At 47.5% G+C, this 22,791-nt stretch overlaps 1 protein-coding gene across 1 annotated transcript in view; it reads left to right on the top strand.

The window, feature by feature from the left end:
• Window positions 1-22,525, top strand: part of hadh (hydroxyacyl-CoA dehydrogenase) — a 49,006-nt gene extending 26,481 nt beyond the window's left edge. Inside the window, exons 3-8 of the mRNA XM_038792694.1 lie at window positions 1,469-1,626; window positions 3,172-3,298; window positions 4,594-4,683; window positions 6,302-6,374; window positions 12,064-12,180; window positions 22,051-22,525. Of these exons, the coding sequence (XP_038648622.1) occupies window positions 1,469-1,626; window positions 3,172-3,298; window positions 4,594-4,683; window positions 6,302-6,374; window positions 12,064-12,180; window positions 22,051-22,169 (684 nt within the window). The 3' untranslated portion in view covers window positions 22,170-22,525. The remainder of the gene's footprint in view (window positions 1-1,468; window positions 1,627-3,171; window positions 3,299-4,593; window positions 4,684-6,301; window positions 6,375-12,063; window positions 12,181-22,050) is intronic.
• The last annotated feature ends 266 nt before the right edge of the window (window positions 22,526-22,791 follow it).

Raw genomic sequence — 22,791 nt, 5'->3', positions numbered from 1 at the left:
ATCTTTCACATTCAAATAAAAAATGACAGAATAGCTTAATCTATTTCCCTTCTCTTCCTGAATCCCTCGACACATGACCAAAATCCGGATTTTGCTGTGTGGAAAATGATGTGTGTAAACATTCCATCCAGAATGTGGCACTATTCTGTGGCAGCTTAAGCTAATCATAAATCAGATTTATTTTCATGAAACTCTGTTAGGACTCATTGTGGTGCTCCATGTGTGGAATTGAGTGGTAATAACTGTGACCGTCACGCCTAAATATTTGACTGTATTTTTCTTTTAGTTCTCCAACTTCAAAGCTTGAATTTGGGGGGAAATTGAGCTTTTCGGAGCAACCATAATTAAACTTTAAAACTTCCGCTGTAGATTGTAGTCTGACCCTAGCTTTTCAACAACCACGCTAAATTGGAACAGGAGAGGCGGCATGTGGCGCAGTGGTTAGCACGGGGACTGCGGCACTGATGGCCTGGGTTCGAATCCCGGCCCTGGGTCACTGTCCGTGTGGAGTTTGCACATTCTACCCATGTCTGCGTGGGTTTCACCCCCACAACCCAAAGATGTGCAGGTTAGGTGCACGCTAAATTGCCCCTTAATTGGAAAAACAAAATTGGGTACTCTAATTTTTTTTTTTAAATATATAAATAAATTGGAACAGGAGTTATTGTAATATCAGGTCGCAACCATGACACTTTAGAGTGACATGAGGTCAATCTGTTCAAACTGGTGTTAATGAAAGTGGCCGATTTCTATTTCTTTGACTTTGCTCTTGACACTGTTACAGGAGATCAGCAGTTTTAGATCCTGCGTCCTCCGCAATTCTTTTTCAAATGGGCCAACAAATCGTCAGTGCAGTGACTCATTTTCCCATCTGTACAGACTAATTACTTTAGGTTCTCTGTTTGTTTCCAAAGCTGTTCTGATAACAGGATATGGCGTCAGCTAGGGATAACTTCGTTCACATACATTTTGGGCTGATTTGCAGGCACGTGTGCAGAAAAGGCTAGGAGCGGGACAGCAGTTCCAGATCCTCATTCAGACCTGTCCGAATAGATAGTTTCAGTGGAGGCGAATGGAGGTAATGCAGGATGTGCATGGCTACCCCAATAAGATATATCATCAGGGCACCTCTGGCAAGAGGGAGTATAAAGGATTACAGCTGAGGAATTAGTCCCTACATTTCTCAATTTTAAACAGGACGTACTTTAAACTTTCCAGGATTTTATTGTTAATCAATCAAGGCGTGGAGGCAGTCACTTTACTCTCCCCCTTAAAAAAAACACCAATTAAGCTGCTTCGATATGATGCAACTTTGTTATGTTCCAAAATGGTATTGCAGCGGGTGACCCTATTTTAGAAATTGTTCATTCACAGTACTTTGTCACAGGGTTGCAGATAAAATTATGACTGAACGTAATTGGGAAGGAACTGGATCTTGCTTTTAATCACTGCTCTCTTCCATCACCAGGCTGCTGCAGAATTCGTTCAGCAGACTCTTCAGAGAATCAGTGTTTCGACAGACCCTGCTTCGGCAGTTCACAGCACAGACCTAGTCATAGAGGCAATTGTGGAAAATGTTAACGTTAAACAGGAACTTTTTAAAAAGCTGGATAAGGTTGCTCCAGAGTAAGTATTTGAATTATAGTTTATTGTCCCCGTGAAATAAAGATAAAAAGAATTGCATTTATTTGGTGCCTTTCAGAATCTCAGGCCTTTCCCAAATAATTTACAGCTAATTAAGTACCTTATTGAAGTGTAGTCACCATTCTGACGTGGGCCAACCAGTGCCCCAATATTGGAGATACTGGACAGGATTCCGGCTCCCTGCGGCAGGTTTTCCAGCGGCAGAGATGCCTCATCATTGGCCGCGTACGGGATGTCTATGGCGTTAAATTATTGTGTCTAGTAATATGTCTTGTTACTAGTTGCTGTTGATGCCGATGGTCTGATGGTGTGATCCTGAAGAAACCACGAGTCTTCAACATAAAGCAAACTAATTATTAAAGTAACGATTGATTATATCTGAGTTTGACACTCTACAGAACTATCTCTAGAAATCAAGTAATAAAATATGATTGTTTTAACTGATTCACAACTATAAATACTAACTATACTGAGAGCTATCAATCGTACACTACTGCTTACTAAACACTCCTGGGTTGAAAGAGACCAAGATCCTCTAGGAGCTGATACTTATAGTGGGATCTAGTGGTGCCCTCTAGTGATAGTGTTACATCAAGATGTTATAATTACCCCTTTAGTTCTATACACATATACATATCATTACCTACGGTGTTTTGCGTGACTTGCCCGTTCCACTGCCGGCGAACCCGCCAACAGGAAGGGGCAGAGGTCAAGCCTCACTGCCTTTTGGATAAGACCTTAAATTGAGGCCCAACCTGCCCTCAGGTGGATGTGACAGACCCCGCAGCAGCAAGGGAGGAACAGCAGGGGAATTCTCCCCAGTGCCCGGGCCAACGTTTATTCCTCACCAACACCACTTTAAAAAACAAAACAAATTATCGAGTCACTATTTCATTGTTATTTATGGGATCTTGCTGTGTGGAAACTGACAAAAGGCATTGGGTGGGATTCTCCATCGGCGGGATCCTCCGTTTCTCTGGCAGCGCACACACGCCCGCGGATTTCCCGACAGCATGGGGGTGCCCACAGTGGGAAGCCCCATTGGCTGGCTGTCGGGACGGAGGGTCCCACTGCCGGTGGGGGCATGCTGCACCAGAGGATATTCGAAAAGGGACTTTCCAGTGTGCCAATTTTGTTTGTTAGTGACCCCTGAAATAAGACCTCCCCAGACACCCCCTAAACCAGGGGCTGGTTTAGCAAAGTGGGCTAAACAGCTGGCCTGTAATGCAGAACAAGGCCAGCAGCGTGGGTTCAATTCCTGTACCGTCCTCCCCGAACAGGCGCCAGAATCTGGCGACTAGAAGCTTTTCACAGTAACTTCATTGAAGCCTACTTGTGACAATAAGCGATTATTATTATAACGAGTAATAACTTGTAAGTTCTAGGATAGTTCTCCAATATTTTCCAAATCAGCTCATTATTGTTAGACAGTAGGCTTACGCTGATGGTTTGAATAGTAAATGAATAGTAAGTTTCCGTGCAAGTATTTTCTAAGGAGTAATTCAGTTTTTTTTGTTATCCTAATAGGAAAACAATTTTTGTTAGTAACACTTCATCGCTGCCAATCACTGAAATAGCAAATGCAACAACTAGACATGACCGATTTGGTGGGCTCCATTTTTTCAACCCTGTGCCCATGATGAAGCTAGTGGAGGTTTGTTTTCTTTGTTTTTATTATTACCAGCGGAAAGAATAGAAAGGATAAAGTTATTCACAGCTACCTTCTGTTACATTGAGGGGATTGGTTGGCTGGAAGGCTTGTTTGAGATGCCACCAGCGGGGGTTCAGTTCCCATACCTGCTCCGCCTTCTCAACCTTGCCCCTCGCCTGAGGTGACCCTCGGGTTAAATCACCACCAGTCAGCTCTCTCTTAAAAGGGGAGAGCAGCCTATTGGCCCTCGGGGACTCTGGGTGACTTTAATTTCTATGAAACTGAGTCAGGTATTCATTCGTCTGTTTTATTCAAAATTTCACGGCTATATATTTACCAAAGTCACTTGTATTACATTGAGACTGCAACACAGAAACCGGCCTTCCACCCAAAGCTTGATGCCGACATTTTATCATGCACACAATCATAGAATCCCCACAGTGCAGAAGGAGGCCATTCGGCCCATCGAGTCTGCACCGACCCGCCAAAAAAGCGCCCTACCTAGACCCAAGCCCCCGCCCTATCTCTGTAACCATACCTAAACTTTGGACAATGAGGGGCAATTTAGCATGGCCAATCCACCTAGCCTGCAGGTCTTTGGCCTGTGAGAGAAAACCAGAGCACCTGGAAAAAACAAACACAGACCAGGGGGGGGGGGGGGGGGAGAAAGTGCAAATTCCACACAGTCACCCAAAGGTCGGAATGGAACCCAGTCCCTTGTGCTGTGAGGCAGCAGTGCTACACTGTGCCAACCTGTCGCCGCAAGCCTCCTCCCATTCCTCTTCATCTAAGTCTAGCACCATTTCTTTCTCCCTCATGTGCTTATGTAGCTTCCCCTTAAATGCTATTTGCCTCAATTACGCCTTGTGGTAACACGTGTAATGTTCTGGTCATTTCTCCTTCATTGCCTATTGGATTTATTAGTCGCCAGCTTGCATTAATGCTGTCTAGTGGAGATTGGGGGCATTTTCTTTACTTCGAACTCTATCAAACTCTCCCAGAATTCTAAAGACCTCGATAACGTCACCCTTCATTTTCCCCTTTTATTAGAGGATAGAGCCCCAAACTGCTCAACCTTTTCTTGCAAGGATCATTCATTCACCCTTTTTATGTTTGCTCCATTTTCTCTGGAATAGGAGACTTAATCAGCCATACTAGCTTTCAAATGTAATTGTCTTTGTTAAAAAGAATGTTTTTGTATCAATTGACTCTAGAAAATGTTTTGTGACCCTTAAGTGGGTACTTTGTTAATAATGGATTTATTGTTTTAATGGGGATTTTTAAAAATCTTCATGTAGGTGGTTCAGATTCCAAAGACCAGTCAGCAGACATTCGAAACACTGATGAATTTTAGCAAAGCTTTGGGGAAAAAGCCTGTGGCTTGTAAGGTAAGTTACTGACTGCACTCCTTACCTCTTCTTTCACAGTGAACTCTTGGCACTTTAGCTCTGGTTTCTGGGTTCAAATCCAGCCCGACATAATGCAGTGAAAGCTTCCCCTGACTACTGAAAGTTGTGCGCAAAATCAGTTTGCGCAATCTCAACTTAATTCATAATGCATTTGGTCTCCAGCACAAAACTACCCCTAAATTGTCAACTTTGTCTCAGAGGCCACAGCATCGCTGATGAGTTTTTAGTTGTGACAACTTGGAGCAAAAGATGTCAAGAATATAAGTCATGAGATATTGTTACATCCTAATGTGGGTTTCTATTTCCTACATTGGTCATTGTGCAGGAGAGATTTATCTTGAGAGAATGTAGCTTAGGTTAGCAATGATACCAGGTCTTGACAGTTTTTTTTAATGAGGAAAAGTTGGCACATAGAAGAAGGTGGTGTTAATGCTGTCTCTGGGTTAAAATAGGACAGGAAGTGGTACAACTCTTGCTGCACTGCTAAATAGAGAATATGGGAAAGGGAGTTCCACGCCAGTTCAGACAAAATGTACAACTGAGGAAGTCTGATCTATATCCTTAACTTTTATGTGAACTGCCTGCTGAAATGTCAGTTCTATTTTTCTCTTTTGCTATTTTAAGCCTGTGCTTCCTTAACCCACTCATGGGACTGAATTTCCCCAGCCCTGTGATGGTGGGCCCGGAGGCAGGAGTGCGCGGCCAGGAAAATAGGGAGGAGCCACATCAGCCAGCTCCCTGACATATTTCCACTGTCGAGGAGCTTTCCCAAAGGTAGGCTGGGATCAGCATCTTTCCATGGAGGTGCACAGCCAATTAACAATGTTAAAGCCCCAATCAGGGATAATTTTGCAGTTCTCTAACTTTCTCTGACTTTTTAATTAGGTAGTCCCAAGCGCAGAATGCAAAATTTTCACTTGCTCGTGAAAATAAGACTGTATTTGATAGTTCTTGATTGGGTATTTCGGTTTGTGCGATGTAGCATTTAAATTTTATCGCCATTCTTTCACTGTCACTGGGTCAAAATCCTGGAACTCCTTCGTTAGCAGCACTGTGGATGTATCTGCAGCGGTTCAAAAGGTTGACTAACCACCACCTTCTCGAGGCCAATTCAGGATGATCAACAAACACTGGCCTTGCCAGTGGCCCGCACATCCCATGAAAGAAATAAAAGTTCAGAAATTTAACGAGACCCTTGTAAGCATGAACAGAGCTGTAACATTGAGCCAGGATTTTATCTGCTGTTCTTGTTTCACGTCCCACAGCTAGTGGTGCACGAGGCAGACTTTTATCTGTTCCTGTAGCAATTTATTTTTCTGCGACAGGTTACCAGCCTGTTAGCAGAGGTTTATAGTTTGAGGGGCATCACTGTGCATCAAGCATGGCCGACTCTCGCACTCTTACTGCCTGCCATTGGCGTATTGAAGCATTTTGCAAGTTGATACTCAGCCTATTTTGCCGTGATATAAACGCAGCTTCACTGGCCATCAGGTATTGGGGTGGGACTCAAACCCAAAGCTTTAGGTTCAGAGGCAGGGATGCTACCCACTGCGCCGGAACACCTGAGGATTTGATTTAACTTGCTCTTTCTCCATAGGATACCCCTGGATTTATTGTGAACCGTCTTCTTGTGCCGTACTTGATGGAAGCCGTCCGGCTCCATGAGAGAGGTAAAATTTGAAATTCCAGGTATTGGAAAACTAGTTGTAAATGAAATCCTCTTTCCCAAAATATGAAAAGCGTTGTCTGTCTTTTTGCCAATACAATAGTAAAAACTTTGCAAGGGCGGCACTGTAGCACAGTGGTTAGCACTGTTGCTTCACAGAGCCAGGGTCCCAGGTTCGATTCCCGACTTGGGTCACTGCCTGTGCGGAGTCTGCACGTTCTCCCCGTGTCTGCGTGGGTTTCCTCCGGGTGCTCCGGTTTCCTCCCACCAAGTCCCGAAAGTCAGCTGTTAGGTGGACATTCTGAAATCTCCCTCAGTGCACCTGAACAGGCGCCGGAATGTGGTGACTAGGAGTTTTTCACAGTAACTTCATTACAGTTTTAATGTAAGCCTACTTGTGGCAATAAAGATTATTATTATTAAAAACATTATATATTTTAATTTGGTACAGGTGGTGAAGTGTTCCACGTTGTGCAGCTAACTTTTGCCAAAGCATGTTCCTTTCCAGCTCACGGGTAGTGACTTGAAAGCACAGTTAAACTGGAATTCAGTTCTTGTACAAAGGATCCCACAGAATCTTCAATTTGACAGGAATTTGGAAAGTTAACAAGATTATTTTTTATTTTGTTTTCTAAATTTAGAGTACCAATTTTTTTTTCCAATTAAGGGGACATTTAGCGTGGCGAATCCACCTAACCGGCACATCTTTGCGCTGTGCGAGTGAAATCCACGCAGACATTGGGAGAATGTGCAAACTCCACATGGACATTGGCCCAAGGCCGGGAGCGAACCCGTGTCCCCAGCGCCGTAGGCAGCAGTGCTAACCACTTTGTCACCACGCCGCCGAGTTAACGAGATCAACAATGAATTTGAGATTAAAATAAAACAACAGTAAAGTAACAACACTAGCAGACACCGAGAGGAATAGTGAGATGCGATTTGCCCAGTAACAGGATTAGTGGACGTCTGGTGACATTCTGCTGGATTCTCCGGTTAGCCAGCCGCGTGTTTCTCGGTAGCGTGCCGTTCGCTGTTGGCGCGATTCTATACTCCCACAGCTTGTCTATAAGATTTCCCATTGAAGCCACCCCACACCGGCGGGAAACCTGTGGGAGCAAGTGAGCTGCCAGCGGGAAAAGTGAATGGCAATGGCCGGAATTCCAGCCATTGACATGTGAGTGGCCATATTAAAAACACTGTTTGCCAGAGATCAGTGGGGCTATACAAATGAGAATTTCTATAGGCAAGGAATTTGAGCGAGGTAGACAGCAGAATCCACAGAGGGGAATATTAAAGAGACTGATCAGTCTAACTGCTAGCATCCTCATTGGGGGAGTAGGCTAGTTCTCCATCCAACAGCAGACAGGCCAATTCCATCTGTGATTTGAGCCATGGAAACCTGTTCCATCTAACATTTAGAGCCATGGTAAATTCCAGATATTCCCTGCTGAAAAACTAGTTTTGTGCCTTCTCTCAACCAGGAAGAGACGTTTTACCAAACCTGGTCACCTACGCGGTATTGTTTGGTAACTATTAACTGGATTTGACCTATAGAGTTACTAAAATTCGATGCTGCTTGTGAAAATGGGTGTCTCAGTGAGTTCAGGGAATGTGGGTAAATTTTGGGAATAAGAGTTAACCTCAGATAAAACGGGGTGTTTAGTTATTCATGTACTTAAGTGTCATAGCATATATTCGCCTTTTGTCATGTGTTTTTTATTTTGTTTTACTGCAATAAATATTTTGCATTAATTGTTTACACGACTGGACTTGTTCCTCACTGGGTTGTACATAGTTTCTCATATTACTCCAAACAAAATACACCACTAAAAACCAGCTTCAAAGTTATCCTTCTGGGTTTTGCGACACTCTCACAGGTAACATTAGCGGCGTTCTTAACAAACCTCATTACAGGTGTTGCCCTGCCCCCAATTATGTGACCTTTCAAGATTGCTAATAGCAATTTATATTTTATGCTCTCCACCCCCCCCCCCCCAAACCACGTCGAGCCCACTGTCAAAGCATCCGTCTGCCTCGTATTTTTGCAATATAACATGTACATCCCACGGACACTAAGGGGAAATTTAGCATGGCCAATCCACCCAACCCACACAGCTTTGCACTGTGGGAGGAAACTGGAGCACCCGGAGGAAACCCATGCAGACACGGGGAGAATGTACAAACTCCACACAGCGACCCAAGGCCGGAATTGAACCTGGGTCCCTGGCGCTGTGAGGCAGCAGTACGAAGCACTGTGCCACCGTGCTGAGACCACATCCTGAGTATTGTGTCCAGTTTTTATCTCCTTATTTGAGGAAGATTGTGGTAACATTGGAGGCAGTTCAGAGACGGTTCACCGGATTGATTCCGGGGATGAAAGGGTTGACGTGTGAGGAGAGATTAAACAGTTTGGACTTATACTCGCTGGAGTTTAGAAGGATGAGAGGGGATCTGATTGAGGTGTATAAAATACTAAATGGTATTGATAAAGTAAACGTAGACCAAGCGTTCCCCCTTGTGGGAAAATCTAGAAAGAGAGGTCGCAGATATAGGTTGAGAGGCGGTAGATTTGGAACTGAGATGAGGAGGAACTACTCCTCGCAGAGGGGGGTGAATTTGTGGAACTCACTGCCCCATAGTGCGGTGGAATCTGAGTCATTAAATGGTTTCAAAAAAGAGATAGATATGTTTTTGATGAAAAAATGGGTTAAAGAGATATAGACAATAGGCAGAGAGATGGATTTGAGACCAGGAAGAGATCAGCCATGATCTGATTGAATGGTGGAGCAGGCTCGAAGGGCTGAATGGCCTACTTCTGCTCCTAGTTCCTATGTTCCGAACATGGCACTGTGATAGAAACAGTTTGTTTTCTTATAATTTTGCTCAAAATAAAGTTCTTCGCCTTTTTTCCTTTCTAGTTATTTGTTGTTTGATTTTATCTTGAAAGTACGAAACACCACTGTCCAGTTATTTCTTTGCCTCTCGCAGTCAATTTGGATCAGGGCTGTCAGTCAAGCCTTGCCTTGGGTGAGCGAGACTTTTTTCCCACAGAGCAAAGCTTCAACTGCAATTTGTGTGACCGAGAGAGGGGGAGAGGTTGTGAGGCTTTGGTTCAAGCAGAGAAGACAATGGAAGGCAGGGAAAGAGATTGAAAAATAAGGGAAGACGCGGGAAAGTTTCAATCAAAACAAGGAGAAACAGAATGAGAAATGGCTGTTAGCTGTTTTGCAGGCAACAGAGAGATTTTGTTTTTTAAATTTAGAGTACCCAATTAATTTTTTCCAATTAATGGACAATTTAGCATGGCCAATCCACCTGCCCTACACATCTTTGGGTTCGGGGGGGGGGGGGGGGGGGGGGGCGAAACCCACGCAAACACGGGGAGAATGTGCAAACTCCACACGGACAGTGACCCAGAGCCGGGATCGAACCTGGGTCATCGGCGCCGTGAGGCAGCAATGCTACCCACTGCGCCACCGCGCTGCCCTGGCAACAGAGTGATTTGAGATTGATTAAATAAAAGACTGTTGGGTGAGGAGGGACACAAATGTCAGGCATGACCTTTAATTTTAAATGATTGTGCAAGATAAGCTGTCTTATGGCAATGTACCGTAATGATGGCATATCTGCTAATTGTGGCTTGTGTAAATTATGTGATAGAGGAAATTGAAAGGAAGAGTCAAACACTACCTCCCGCTTTCAAGTACTGTTGAGAACCTCATGACTATAACACTGGTTAGACAGATCAAGAGTAACTGTTTTCAGTCTGAGCATCATACCTCTGGAAGGAGGTATTGGCCTTGAAGTGGTCGCTGTGCTGATTTACCTGAATAATACCCCGGTTAAAGTATGAGGACAAGATATATCGATTATTGAATACTGAAAGACTAATTGAGGTGTTTAAGATGATCAAAGAAGGTAGCAGAGTGGATAGGGAAAAACTATTTCCTCTCAAAAAGTCCAGAACTTGGGAGCACAAACTTAAAATGTGATGCAGGCTGTCTCCGGGTGGTATCAGGACGCACTTCACACAAAGGGCAGTGGAAAACTGGAACACTTCCCACCAAAAAAGCTTTTCCGGTTGGGACAATTGAAAATTTCCAAATTGAGATGCTGGATGTTGTGAAAGGGTATTGAGAGATATGGTATCAAGGCAGGTAAATGGAGTTGCCATAATCTAGTTGAATGGCAGAAGCGACTTGAGGGACTTGATTGTCCTACTCTTGTTCCTATGAAACAAAGTGGAAGGTATTTCGAGGCTACATTCATAGCTTCAGTGGGTTGCATAATTATTTCTTCAAAAAAATGTTACCAGTGAAGTATAGTTTTTTCCGTTATTAGATGATTAAAATAAAGGGTGCAATTCACCCAAAACATTTCTGTGTTATTTTGGGTGTGTTTGGCGGGAGTGTTTCCTGCCGGTGTTTTGAGTGAGATCCAGACCGTATTCACCCACACTTAGTTGTTTTCTCCTCGGTCTAGGCAACACCAAGAAGTTGAACTCGCCGCCACCATTTTGGAAGTGTGCCCTGATCTCTAAGTGAGCTTGATAGTCCTCCATCTCCTCACACCGACGAACAATGCCACCCCAGCAGACATTGCCCCCCCCCCCCCCAAAGTTAGGACACCCCGCTATGGGGTGCGTAGATCCCCCCCCTTTTCAGGTCCCCCACCACTCCCTTTCAGGATCCTCCCCACTTCATCCTCCTAACTTTTATGAGCCCCTTCATGCCCCACTTGACCTCCCCATTTTTCATACCCCCCTCTCCTCACTCCCCCTTTCATGGGCATGTCCCCCTCTCAGGCACTGCCAGCCTAGCATCTGAGCAATGGCCCTGGCACCCTGGTAGTGCCAGGTTGGTGCCACCAGGGTGCCCAGTTGACACTGTCAGGGTGTACAAGTGCCACGGTAGTACCCTGCCCTGTCCCCGACCACCTAGGGGGCTCTAGTGACCTCCGCAACCCCCAAGTGACCATCGCACCTGGTCTCCCCTAATCAGCGCCCAATTGAGGCCTTGCCGGTGCAGCTGGTGAGTCCTGGGTGCCAGGTGAATGCAGCCTTGAATCAGCCATACATATTTAAATGGACCTAACTTGCGTGAGGTCTCATGCTTGGCGCGATTCATAATTTGGGCGGCTCTCCCGAATCACCTGACGCAGTGGTGGAATCGCACCCAAAATGTTTTAATGAATTGGTTGCTGTCTCCAGAGATAAATCGGTGGCGTTCTTCCCACAAAAAAAGCCCCAGGCTTCTCTTACGTTTAAGCCTTGTGTGTTTGAGAACAAATCTATGTAGCGTTGTTCTTTTTAGTTGGGAATGCTGATGATCAGATCCCTTTGACTTTGATATTCTGTTACTGGGCATTTATGAGAGATCAAAGTAAATTGGGTTGTAATCAGCAGTAACTCTGTGACCTTGATGGTGTTTTGCCTCACTGTGGAAAATAGTAGTGAGCAAGCTGGGACTAAAATAATGTATGTTTAATGGCTCCATGTGCTGTTTTATATTCTGACTTAATATGATTGATCTTGTGTCTGCAAAGGTGCAACAACAATCCTTCCATTGCCTCACTGAGTAAAAGTCTGATGCGTTTTATGTATCACTTTTTCTCCTTGTATCTTTTTACTGTTTATTCCCTGAATAGCAAATTATTGGGTTTCCTTTACTTAAAAATGTCAATGTTTTTCCAAGGTCATGGATCAAAGGAAGACATCGATGTGGCCATGAAGCTGGGTGCAGGGTATCCTATGGGACCTTTCGAGTTATTGGATTATGTTGGACTTGACACCAGCAAGTTTATTATTGATGGTATGTGGAGGGAAATTTGTCATTACGCATGCAGCCTTTTCTCTAATTAATATGTTTTGACTCTTTTTTTTAGTTCGATCCGTGCATTGAAGTCAGTCTCTCCATCAATATATTTTCTGATGTTTGTCCCTGACATTAATCAGCGATGGGATTGACTGGGGAAATGCTGACTGGTGGAGACATTGCTACCAGGGTGGATGAGAAGAGGGACAAAGTTAGGCAGACAAGTGAGTAGGGAGTGAGTAGGAAAGTTATTAAGAGAGAGCACAGTCAAAAAGTGTGAATGCCTAGGGAAATACATCACAAGACATGGACCACTGCCTGCATAGCTGGCTGCTGCTCCTCGCTCTGAATCGGGCTTGAACCACTTGTCGGAGGTGCATTCCATGTCTAACAAAGAGGGTAGTGACAGGTGGTTAACCGCAAGCTGCTCTCTGACTCTTGGGTCAGTTTTATAGATGCAGAGACAGAAGATGACTATGAACATGGCGAACCTGCAGACAAGCAAGAACCCAGGTTTAAACAAAAACTGTAAATTGCATCTATCCCTTTAACATGGCAATTGTGATACCCCATCAACTGGCTACCTTTAGTCAACCTTCTGTTGAGAGGTGACCCCTAAAGGCAGGGGAATGTCAGGGATTACCAGTTTAGAGGCAACGTAGAGCACATATTTCTTCCCCATTGTCATCAACACTACATTTTTATGCTTCCATGGACTGTATATCATTGAATCACTTCTTGGAGGACATTCATGACTGATATAAAATGACATTCGTAATTTCAATCTGATGTGCCATCGTATAAGGTCTAATGACCTGAGGATCTAGGAATGAACTTAATCAACGTTTTGTTGGTTTGATTTAGGTTTTGTGGTACCAAACATGTCCAGTAAATAATTTATTATATCATTACTGAAGTGCTTTGGGTCGGCTGGAAGTTGCTGCTGTTTTGAAAGATTTTGGGTGAAGTTCTCCGCCTTGCTCCGCCGGTAGCTGACTTACCAATGAGGCGGAGAATCCACCGACATGAAGAAAAGGTAGCGCAGTTGTTAGCACGGTTGAATCACAGACGTAGGCCACTGTCTGTGCGTAGTCTGCAGTTCTCCCCGTGTCTGCGCGGGTTTCCTCCGGGTGCTCTGATTTCCTCCGTCAAGTCCCGAAAGACGTGCTTGTTGGGTGAATTGGAAATTCTAAATTCTCGAACAGGCGCCGGAGTGTGGCGACCAGGAGATTTTCACAGTAACTTTATTTCGGTATTAATGTAAGCCTACTTGTGACACTAATATAGATACATAGAAGATAGGAGCAGAAGGAGGCCTTTTGGCCCTTCGAGCCTGCTCTGCCATTTATCACGATCACGGCTGATCATCCAGCTCAATAGCCGAATCCTGATTTTTTTCCCCATAAATGTTGATCCCATTCTGCCCAAGTGCTATATCTAGCCGCCTCTTGAATATATTCAATGTTTTACTTCCTGTGGTAATGAATTCCACAGGCTCACCACTCTTTGTGTGAAGAAATGTCTCCTTGGCAGGAATTCTCCGACCACCCGCAGGGTCGGGGAATCGCCTGGGGCCGGCGTAAAGCCCGCCCCTGGCGTGGCCGGAATTCTCCGCCACCCGGGAATCGGTGGGAGCTGGAATCACACCCCGCCGATCGGCGTGGCCCCCGCGGCGATTCTCCGGCCCGCGATGGGCCGAAGTCCCACCGCTGACAGGCCAATCCCGCCGACGTCGTTTAAACATCTCTGGTGCCGGCAGGATTGGCGGCACGAACGGGCCCCCGGGGTCCTGGGGGGCGCGGGGCGATCGGACCCCGAGGGGTGCCCCCACAGTGGCCTGGCCTGCGATTGGGACCCACCGATCGGCTGTGGGGGCACTCTTTTTCTTCCACCGCCGCCACAGCCTCCACCATGGCGGAGGTGGAAGAGACCCCCCACCGCGCATGTGCCTGTGGTGATGTCAGCGACCGTTGACGCACCGGCGCATGCGCGGACCGGCGAAGGCCTTTCGGCCAGCCCCGGCGCTGGCCGGAGGGCGCCAAAGGCCGTTGGCGCCAGTTTTGGCGCCAGTCGGCGCAGCTCCAACCACTCCGGCGCGGGCCTAGCCCCCAAAGGTGCGGAGAATACCACACCTTTGGGGAGGCCCGACGCCGGAATGGTTGGCGCCCCGCAGGGTAGGGGAGAATCCCGGCCCTTGTCGCTGTCCGAAATGGTTCGCCCTGAATCCTCAGACTGTGACCCCTGGTTCTGGACACACCCACTATTGGGAACATTTTCCCTGCATCTACCCTGTCTAGTCCTGTTAGAATTTTATAAGTCTCTATGATTATTATTATTAAAACAGGCGCCGATCCGTTTCTGATGCATCGGCCCCATTGCTGGCGTCGGGATCGTGTCTGCCCCCCTCGCCTGTGCCAGCGAGAAGATGCAAATGGGTCATTAAGCATCCAATTAGCAGGCCGGGCACCATATTCTCTGAGCCCACGTTATTCTCCAGTCCTCTGGACCGGGAATCATGTGGGTGGGAATTGCGACTGGTCCTGACAAACGTGGGGCTGATGCATGGGCCAAGGGGTAATTCTTTAAGGGAGTTACCTCAAAGTCCATCCGAAGGCCACCCTCCCCCACACAATTCAAGACCTGCCTACCAGACCCCCCGCAGAGACCCCTGGAATAAGGAGACCTCCCTAGAGACCCCCTAAACTAGGGGCTGGTTTAGCACAGTGGGCTAAACAGCTGGCTTGTAATGCAGAACAAGGTAGCAGCAGGGGTTCAACTCCCGTACCAGCCTCCCCGATCAGGCACCAGAATGTGGCGACGAGGGGCTTTTCACAGTAACTTCATTGAAGCCCACTCGTGACAATAAGCGATATGATATTATTATTAATAAATAAAGATCCCCCCCCCCCCGAGATCCCCGAAATAAGGAACTCTCCCAGAGACTCCCTAAATAAAGAGAACCCACGACAGAGATCCCCTAAATAAGGAGACCCCCATGAGATCCCCTAAATAAGGAACACACCCCCAGAGACCTCCTAAATAAAGAGATCCCCACAGAGACCTCCAAAATTAAGATATCTTCCTGACAGGGGTCTCTTTTCTGGGCGGGGGATCTCCCCCTTTCTGGGAGGTCTCTTTATTTAGGAGGACTCTATTTAAGGGCTCTCAATGGGGAGGGGGAGGGGGAGAGGAAGGTCAACCCCTTATATTGTGGGGGACGGGGGGGAGAGGCATCCAGAAAATCCAGGGTTGGGGTGCTGAATTGAGCTGGGGGCTGGCGGGGGTGGGGGGGGGAGGGTGACTTCGCTATTGGGCCACCTGCTCAAAATGGCGGTCCGACAATGGGAATCCATAGCCATGCATAAGTTCAGCTCCGGCGGGAGAACAATCTCCCAAATGAAGAATTTCGCCCCTTGACTTGACGCTTATCAAATCTTATTCCTGGAACTATTCTTGACAATAAAGAGTGAAGTGAAAAGGAATGAGCAGTAGGTGGTGCTATGATAAAGCTTGATTCCGTTTGACGCAGTGAATCCCTCTCAGTGTGTTCTACGTTTGCACTCAGACTTTCTATGTTCTGCATCCAAAAAAGAGTCATGTTGGTCTCGAAACATTAACTATTTCCCTCTCCACATCCGCTGCCAGACTTGCTGGGTTTTTCCAGCATTTTATTTTGTATTTCAGGTTTCCGGCATCTGCAGCATTTTGCTTTTGTATTCTGTTCGTAGATTATGGGCGGGATTCTCCGAACCCCCCGCCAGGTCGTAGAATCGCCGGGGGGGGGCGGTGTGAATCCCGGATTTGGCGGAGGCGGGAATTGCACTGCGCCGGTCAGGGGCCGTTGGCAGCGGCCGCCCCCCCCCCCCCGTCGATTCTCCAGCCCGCGATGGGCCAAGTGGTCGCCCATTTTAGGCTGGTCCCGCCGGCGCAAAAAAAACAACACCTGGTACTTACCGGCGGGGCCTGGCTCCGCGGGTGGCATCCGGGGGGGGGGGGGGGGGGGGGCTGGCCTCGGGGGGTGCCCCCATGGTGGCCTGGCCCGCGAACGGGGTCCACCGATCCCTGGGTGGGCCTGTGCCGTGGGGGTATTCTACTCCGTCACGTTGGCTGCTGTTGACCTCCGCGATGGCCGACGCGAAGATGAACCCCCTGCGCATGTGTTGGGATGACGCCAGCACACGCTGGCACTCCCGCGCATGCGCCAACTTGCGCCGGCTGGTGGTGGCGACGCGGCGCAACCACTCCGGCGCCAGCCTAGCCCCTGAAGGTGTGGAGGATTCCGCACCTTCGGAGCGGCCCGACGCCGGGGTGATTCACGCCACTCCCTCGCGCCGGAGTTGCCCGCCCTGCCGGTTCGCGGAGAATCCCTCTCCATGAATTTTGGATGATATGGCTGCCTTGCTCTCGATCACTGTTTGCCTGCCTCCTGCCTTGGTAAAAATGACATAATTTCCATTAATTCCTGAATTGAGACAGTACATTGAACCATTTTTGAAAACGGAGGGGGGGGAAAGGGACTTGGTTTTGTTGAGAAAGGTAGGTATTGGCTGAAATCCAGCGAATTAGGTGTCGGGCACAGGCTACTGCTTTCAGTAGTAAACCTTGGCTTGGATTCTCCGCTCCGCGACGTGGGAAAATCGAATCGTAATCAGGCGTCCACTGTAAATCGACGTTCGTGCCCGTCACCTGCGGGGCTCCCCTGGGCCCCGCTTGTGACTGAAACGCGGTTTGTGCCCCATGCCAGTGGCGGAATGCAAAACCAATATTTGCATGTATCTACATATCATTAGCGGGTTTGACCCACTATGCTCCGCACCTCTGCGATGCTCCGCCCCTTTCAGGCAGAGGTCACCCAGGCGTGGATTACTACCAGGTATTTACAAATGAGGACTGGCTACCATGGCTGCTGAGGGAGAGAGAGAGACGGTAAGCAAAGTTTGTAAAATTGATTAAAATCGTGGCGCTTGCTGTGGGTTAGCTGCCAGGGCTGGGGGAGAGTAGCAGGGAGCGACTTGTTGACATATCAGTGGATTTGGGGTGTCTCCCTTGGGATCGGGATGGCCTGGCGCAGACCACCATTGCTGCGGTATTTGTTTTAAAAGTAGCCAATTGGTACAAGTTTCAGACCCCTGGCTGCTCGCTCGGCTGACTGCTCACTGCGCCCTGTAAATATTTACAGAGCCTCTGGTCATTTGGGAGCCCACCCAGCCCACCTCTGTAGAAACTAACCCATCAATGGGAAGGGTGTGGCCAAGCTCAATCTGTGGCACATCAATCGCTGGCACTCAGTGCACTCGTCAAAAGCGGAGCCCCACTGCAGGGGAAGCGGGGGAATAGCAGAGCTCACCCCAAACAAAGGACACATGCACCATGGCCTTTGGCACCCTCCCTGGCACACTGCCCCTCTCAGGGCAGAGGTCTCATCAGTCACACTATCAGGTAGCCAACTCCACAGGACCACCAGCTGTCTCCAAGCCCTGTGTCCCAGTAGCTTCTTCACTAATATGACCCACCAAGGTGATAGTCTCTGGGTTGCTGCAGGGTGCAGGTGAATACAGTGCTGAAATGTCCGTGTTGTCCCTGGACAGGTACTCCTGGATAAGCTGGGGTTGTGGCTGGGGACGGAGTACCCCGGACGGGCCAGCCTCATCTGATGATGATCCTGCAAGACAAAAGACAAGACACCTGCCGAGATCTCGGGAAGGAATGGTGTGGGGGAGTGGGTGACTCACTTGCTATAGGGACATCACTTCACTATGCATTAGGGGCTCATTTGGTTGACACATGCCGACCTCCAGATGGGGGTGTGTGAGGAGTGAGGGACGGGAGTGATGCCAGGGGCACAGAGCTGGTGACTCACCCGTGCTGACCTAAGGAGGTTGTTCATCTTTTTGCGGCACTGCAAAACCATGTGCCTGGTGAGGCCCAGGCCTCTGCCATCTCCGCCATGGCCCAGTTAACATCAGTGGGCAGTAACCTCATGCCCACCCTGAGGGAGAGGGTGTGCTGCCTCTCCTCCACTGCATCCAGCATCCAGTCAAGTTCTGCATCAGGGGCTGCTCTCCTCTGTGCCATATTCTTGACTAGAATGAGATGGTGTGGGGAGTGGAGTGGCACGGCATTTGTACATTTTTTCATTTATTTTCCAAGCGAGCCCAGTCAATAAGCTGAAGATTCCCTTCAAAATGGAATCTCTTCAGTGCTGTTGGGCTAATCGTGCAGTTAGAGAGCGGGATTCTCTCAGCCCACGCCGGGATGGGCCGAGTGGCCTCCCAAAATAGCCTGAGTCCCGCTGGCGCCGTTCACATCTGGTCTTACCCGGCGGGACCTCAGCATTCATGCTGTCTGGGGCGGCCTATTTGCGGGGGGGGGGGGGGGCGCGACCCTGGTCCGCACCAGACCCTGTAGCCCTACGTCATGTTGCGTTGAGGCCGGCGTGGCGAAGGAAGCTACCGCGCATTTGTGCCAGTCGCAGCGCGCATGCGCAGACCCGCGGCGCCCATTTGACGCTGGTATCGGCAGCTGGAACGGCGTGGATCGCTCCAGTGCCGTGCTGGCCCCATGTAAGGCAGAGGATCGCTACACATAGCGGTCAGATAACGCCATCCAGTTTTTACAGCAGCGTCAACGCTCTGCCTTCAGATGGGAGAATCCCGCCCAAGGTTTTTCAAGATTCCAATTTCTCTCCACTTAGTGCTGACTTGTTGTGGGAGGGCTTTGGTTGCATTGGGTCTGACTCCTGGTGTAGGGTGGCTCCCGAATAGCTTCCAGAACAGCCTGATGCTGGCTCCTGCTGCAGTAAAAGCATCATTTCCAGGATGCTTGCACCCCTCTGTTTACAGTATTGTTCACCTGGAGCAGGTAAGGAGCCTAACAGGTGACCTGAAATGATGGATTTCCAAGTGCTGCAAACGCTGTTGCATTTTATATTGGGTAACAACTTTCAGAGAGATTTGGATGCGAGAGCGAGGTGTCCTTTAAACGCGAGAAATGCCTCTAAACCTTCATTTTGCCATTAAAGTGTTGTAGTTAAATAAAGCAATACGATGACAAAATTACTTGCATCCGAGAGGTGGGATGTAAGATCAAGCTCATGATTTCTACATGGTGATTTAACCCCAATGGCCGGATGATTGAAAATCATTGAAGCCACACTTTGCTCTCAGCAACATCTATAGCATAGAAAAATCATAGAATGTACAGTGCAGAAGGAGGCCATTTGGCCCAAGAGTCGGCACCGGCTCTTAGAAAGAGCACCCTACTTAAGCCCACACTTCCACCCTATCCGCATAACCCAGTAACCCCACTGTGGTGAATTATAAATACTAATAATCCACACTGTATTGTACAACATGTGTTGAGTCTGTATATTGTATTGGATCACGTGTAGTTGTGCGGCTCTACCCATAGGGGGAGATGCGGAGCTTGTACTGGGCTCCACCCATGGCTCCTCCCCTTAACCGGTTTATAAAGGTTGATGCTGAGAGCCTGCCTGCCAGTTCATCTGGAGTTCATCTCGTCACAGGCAGGCTCTGTTGTAAGACGATTAAAATCACTGTTCACTTCTAACCACGTGCCGCGTTAATTGATGGTCTCATCACCCACCTAACCTTTGGACACTTTATCATGGCCAATCCACCTAACCTGCACATTTTTGGACTCTGGGAGGAAACCCACGCACACATGGGGAGAATGTGCAAACTCCACACAAGATAGTCATCCGAGGCGAGAATTGAACCCGGGACCCTGGAGCTGTGAGGCAGTAGTGCTAACCAGTGTGCCAGTCTGCCGCCCCATATGGGAATTGAACCCACACTGCGGCCTTGTTCTGCATCATAAACCAGCTGTCTAACGCATTGAGCTAAACTATATTGCTCCAAAATGATTCAAAATGCTTAACAAAAGCAAATACAATAGGCTACAGAAGAAATTTGAAACCTGGGACTCGGTAATTTGTGTCAGGAAGCAAGCTGAGAGCATGTGATTATGCTCCATAGATTAAAAACCTATCAGTACTATAAACTTGCACTAAAAATAGTGTTCTGACCAAACTGTTGAAATGCCATAAAAGTTGAAATGCTAATTTATGTTCATTATCCGCATTGTATATTACTTCATCTGACAAATTCTGGTAAATATTCATGCCGTATTGCTCAGCATGAGGAAGAGGGTAATATATATTCATGTATTCATCTGATAATGAAGTACCTTGCAATTAAGCTGTGGATTTATGCAGGTTGACCACTGTGAGCACTAATTGGAAATGTGTCCTGCTGTCATGATACTAACTGGATTCCAGCCATCAACACCCAAATCAAGAAAACCACGCACACGCCAGATGTGTTTTTAGTTAAACTGGCCTGTTGGATTTGTTCCTGTGAAGCATTTTGGTTCATTTTTTAATGCAATGTTACATGAATGCAAATCTTTAAGGGGAAAGTGTGGCTTCAAAGATTTTCAATCATCGACCCATTATGGCACAAGAGATTAAATCGCCACATGTTGTATTTTGATATATTTTAGGTCCTGGTTTAGTCTGTGAGTGCAGCGTGCAGAGTAGCTTCCAGGAATTTCTTGTGCTGAATCTTACCTGCCCTGCTCGCTCACTGGGCCTGTTTTCAGCAGGGGTAGTAGGGAGTAAAATATGATAAGCGGCCAGCCCACTGCCTCCCTGCCCAGCCTTCCCCATAAAATAGTAGGCGGAGGGCAGGTGCCAAAATGGCCAGCCTGCCTGCCATTTAAAACAAAGGTTAACAGGCGGGCAGAACTGGGTTGGCCCATTTTATTAACTCAACTGGTTAAACGACAGTAAGAATCATAGAATCCCTACAGTGCAGAAGGAGGCCATTTGACCCATCAAGCCTGCCCTCTGAAAGAGCACCCTACCTCGACCCAAGCCCCCACCATATCCCGTTACTCCACCTCACCTTTTGGACACTAAAGGGCAATTTTTTTTTTAAATGTAATAAATTTAGTGTACCCAATTCATTTTTTTTCCCAATTAAGGGGCAATTTAGCCTGTTCAATCCACCTACTTTGCACATCTTTAGGTTGTGGGGGCGAAACCCACACAAACACGGGGAGAATATGCAAACTCCACATGGACTGTGACCCAGAGCCGGGATCGAACCTGGGACCTTGGCGCCGTGAGGCAGCAGGGCTAACCCACTGCGCCACCGTGCTGCCACCTAAGGGCCAATTTAGAATGGTTAATCCACCCAACCCGCACATATTTGGGCTGTGGGAGGAAACCGGAGCACCCGGAGGAAACACCGCAACCACACAGAAAATGTGCAAACTCCACACATTGTGACCTAAGGCTGGAATTAAACCCGGGTCTCTGGTGCTGTGAGGCAGCAGTGCTAAGTAAAGCATGTATGTGGGAACATCTTTCAGGGGTTGCCCTGTGCACATCAGGGCATCCATCCCTTCCCCAGGATGTTACTGACTCCCACCCCAACATTGTCACTTCCTGCCTGGTCACCAAAACCCATCCCACCCCCTCGCCAGGCTCCTGAATTCCTCCCTGTGTAAAACCCAGACTTGCCTCGCTCCAGAAGTTGTCATCTCTTCATTCCAGGACCAGTCCAGTGTTCTGGTGCTATTGGAGCTGCTGGCCAATCAGATTTTCAGGCAAATCTTGAAGGCGGGACTTGTTGCTAGTGAGCATCAGAAGTCCTACGCTCACCTCCTGAAGGCTGCCCGGGGCATATTATTGCATGTTGACCTTGGAAAACATTGATCTGGAGGTGCCGAGCATCCCCAGACCCTCTTCCCCCTTGTGTCTTTTCCCTTCCACCAACAACACAAAAAGGAAGCTATTTGAACTATGTCCTTTCACTGACTGTAGGTATGTTTCCTCTTTAGGATGGCATGAGATGGATCCAGGCAACCCCTTGTTTAACCCGAGCGCTCTGTTGAATAAACTGGTGGATGAAGGAAAGCTGGGTAAAAAGACTGGTGAAGGCTTCTACAAGTATTCATAGAGTTGTCTTGCTGCTGCAATTCCTATCAACACTAAATCATGCTGTCGAGACTGTTGCCTTGGTGCTCGAGACTTCTGCTCTGGCACTTGATTGATATTGTACACCGTAATATTAACGTGTTTGCAAACGGGATAATGCCAACTCAGCCTGATGCTGTGATTGTGGTACGTAATCTGTAATACAAGGTTTTTTAAAAAAATAATTGCTTCCATGCATAGAGGTGCCTTTAAAAAATATTATCCATTCAAAGATATCTCTTCTTCCTATTGCACTTGAAATGATCTTGACTTCCAATTTGTAACATCTTTTTCATTGTGTTAATAAAATGTCTCTTGAATTGCATAATTCAAATTTCATTTATATTTGCTTGATTATTTATATTTACTTTGTATGTTGCTTAATCCTTGTGATTCATTTACTGGTCAAGTGAAAATAAATAATGACCACCCACCCCGACTTCTTTTCACCACAGCCAACCATCCCTGTAAAATGCTCCCCCAGTCCACTCAACTCCAAACACAGGCTGAATGAGGCCATCTGAAACTGCTCACCCTGTTCCCTCAACTCCAACCACAGGCTGAATGAGGCCATCTGAAACTGCTCACCCTGTTCCCTCAACTCC

The sequence above is a fragment of the Scyliorhinus canicula genome, chromosome 3, assembly GCF_902713615.1.
Source record: "Scyliorhinus canicula chromosome 3, sScyCan1.1, whole genome shotgun sequence".
NCBI lineage: Eukaryota > Metazoa > Chordata > Chondrichthyes > Carcharhiniformes > Scyliorhinidae > Scyliorhinus > Scyliorhinus canicula.
Note: the sequence above shows the minus strand (reverse complement) of the source record. Positions and strands in the feature narration are given on the sequence as shown.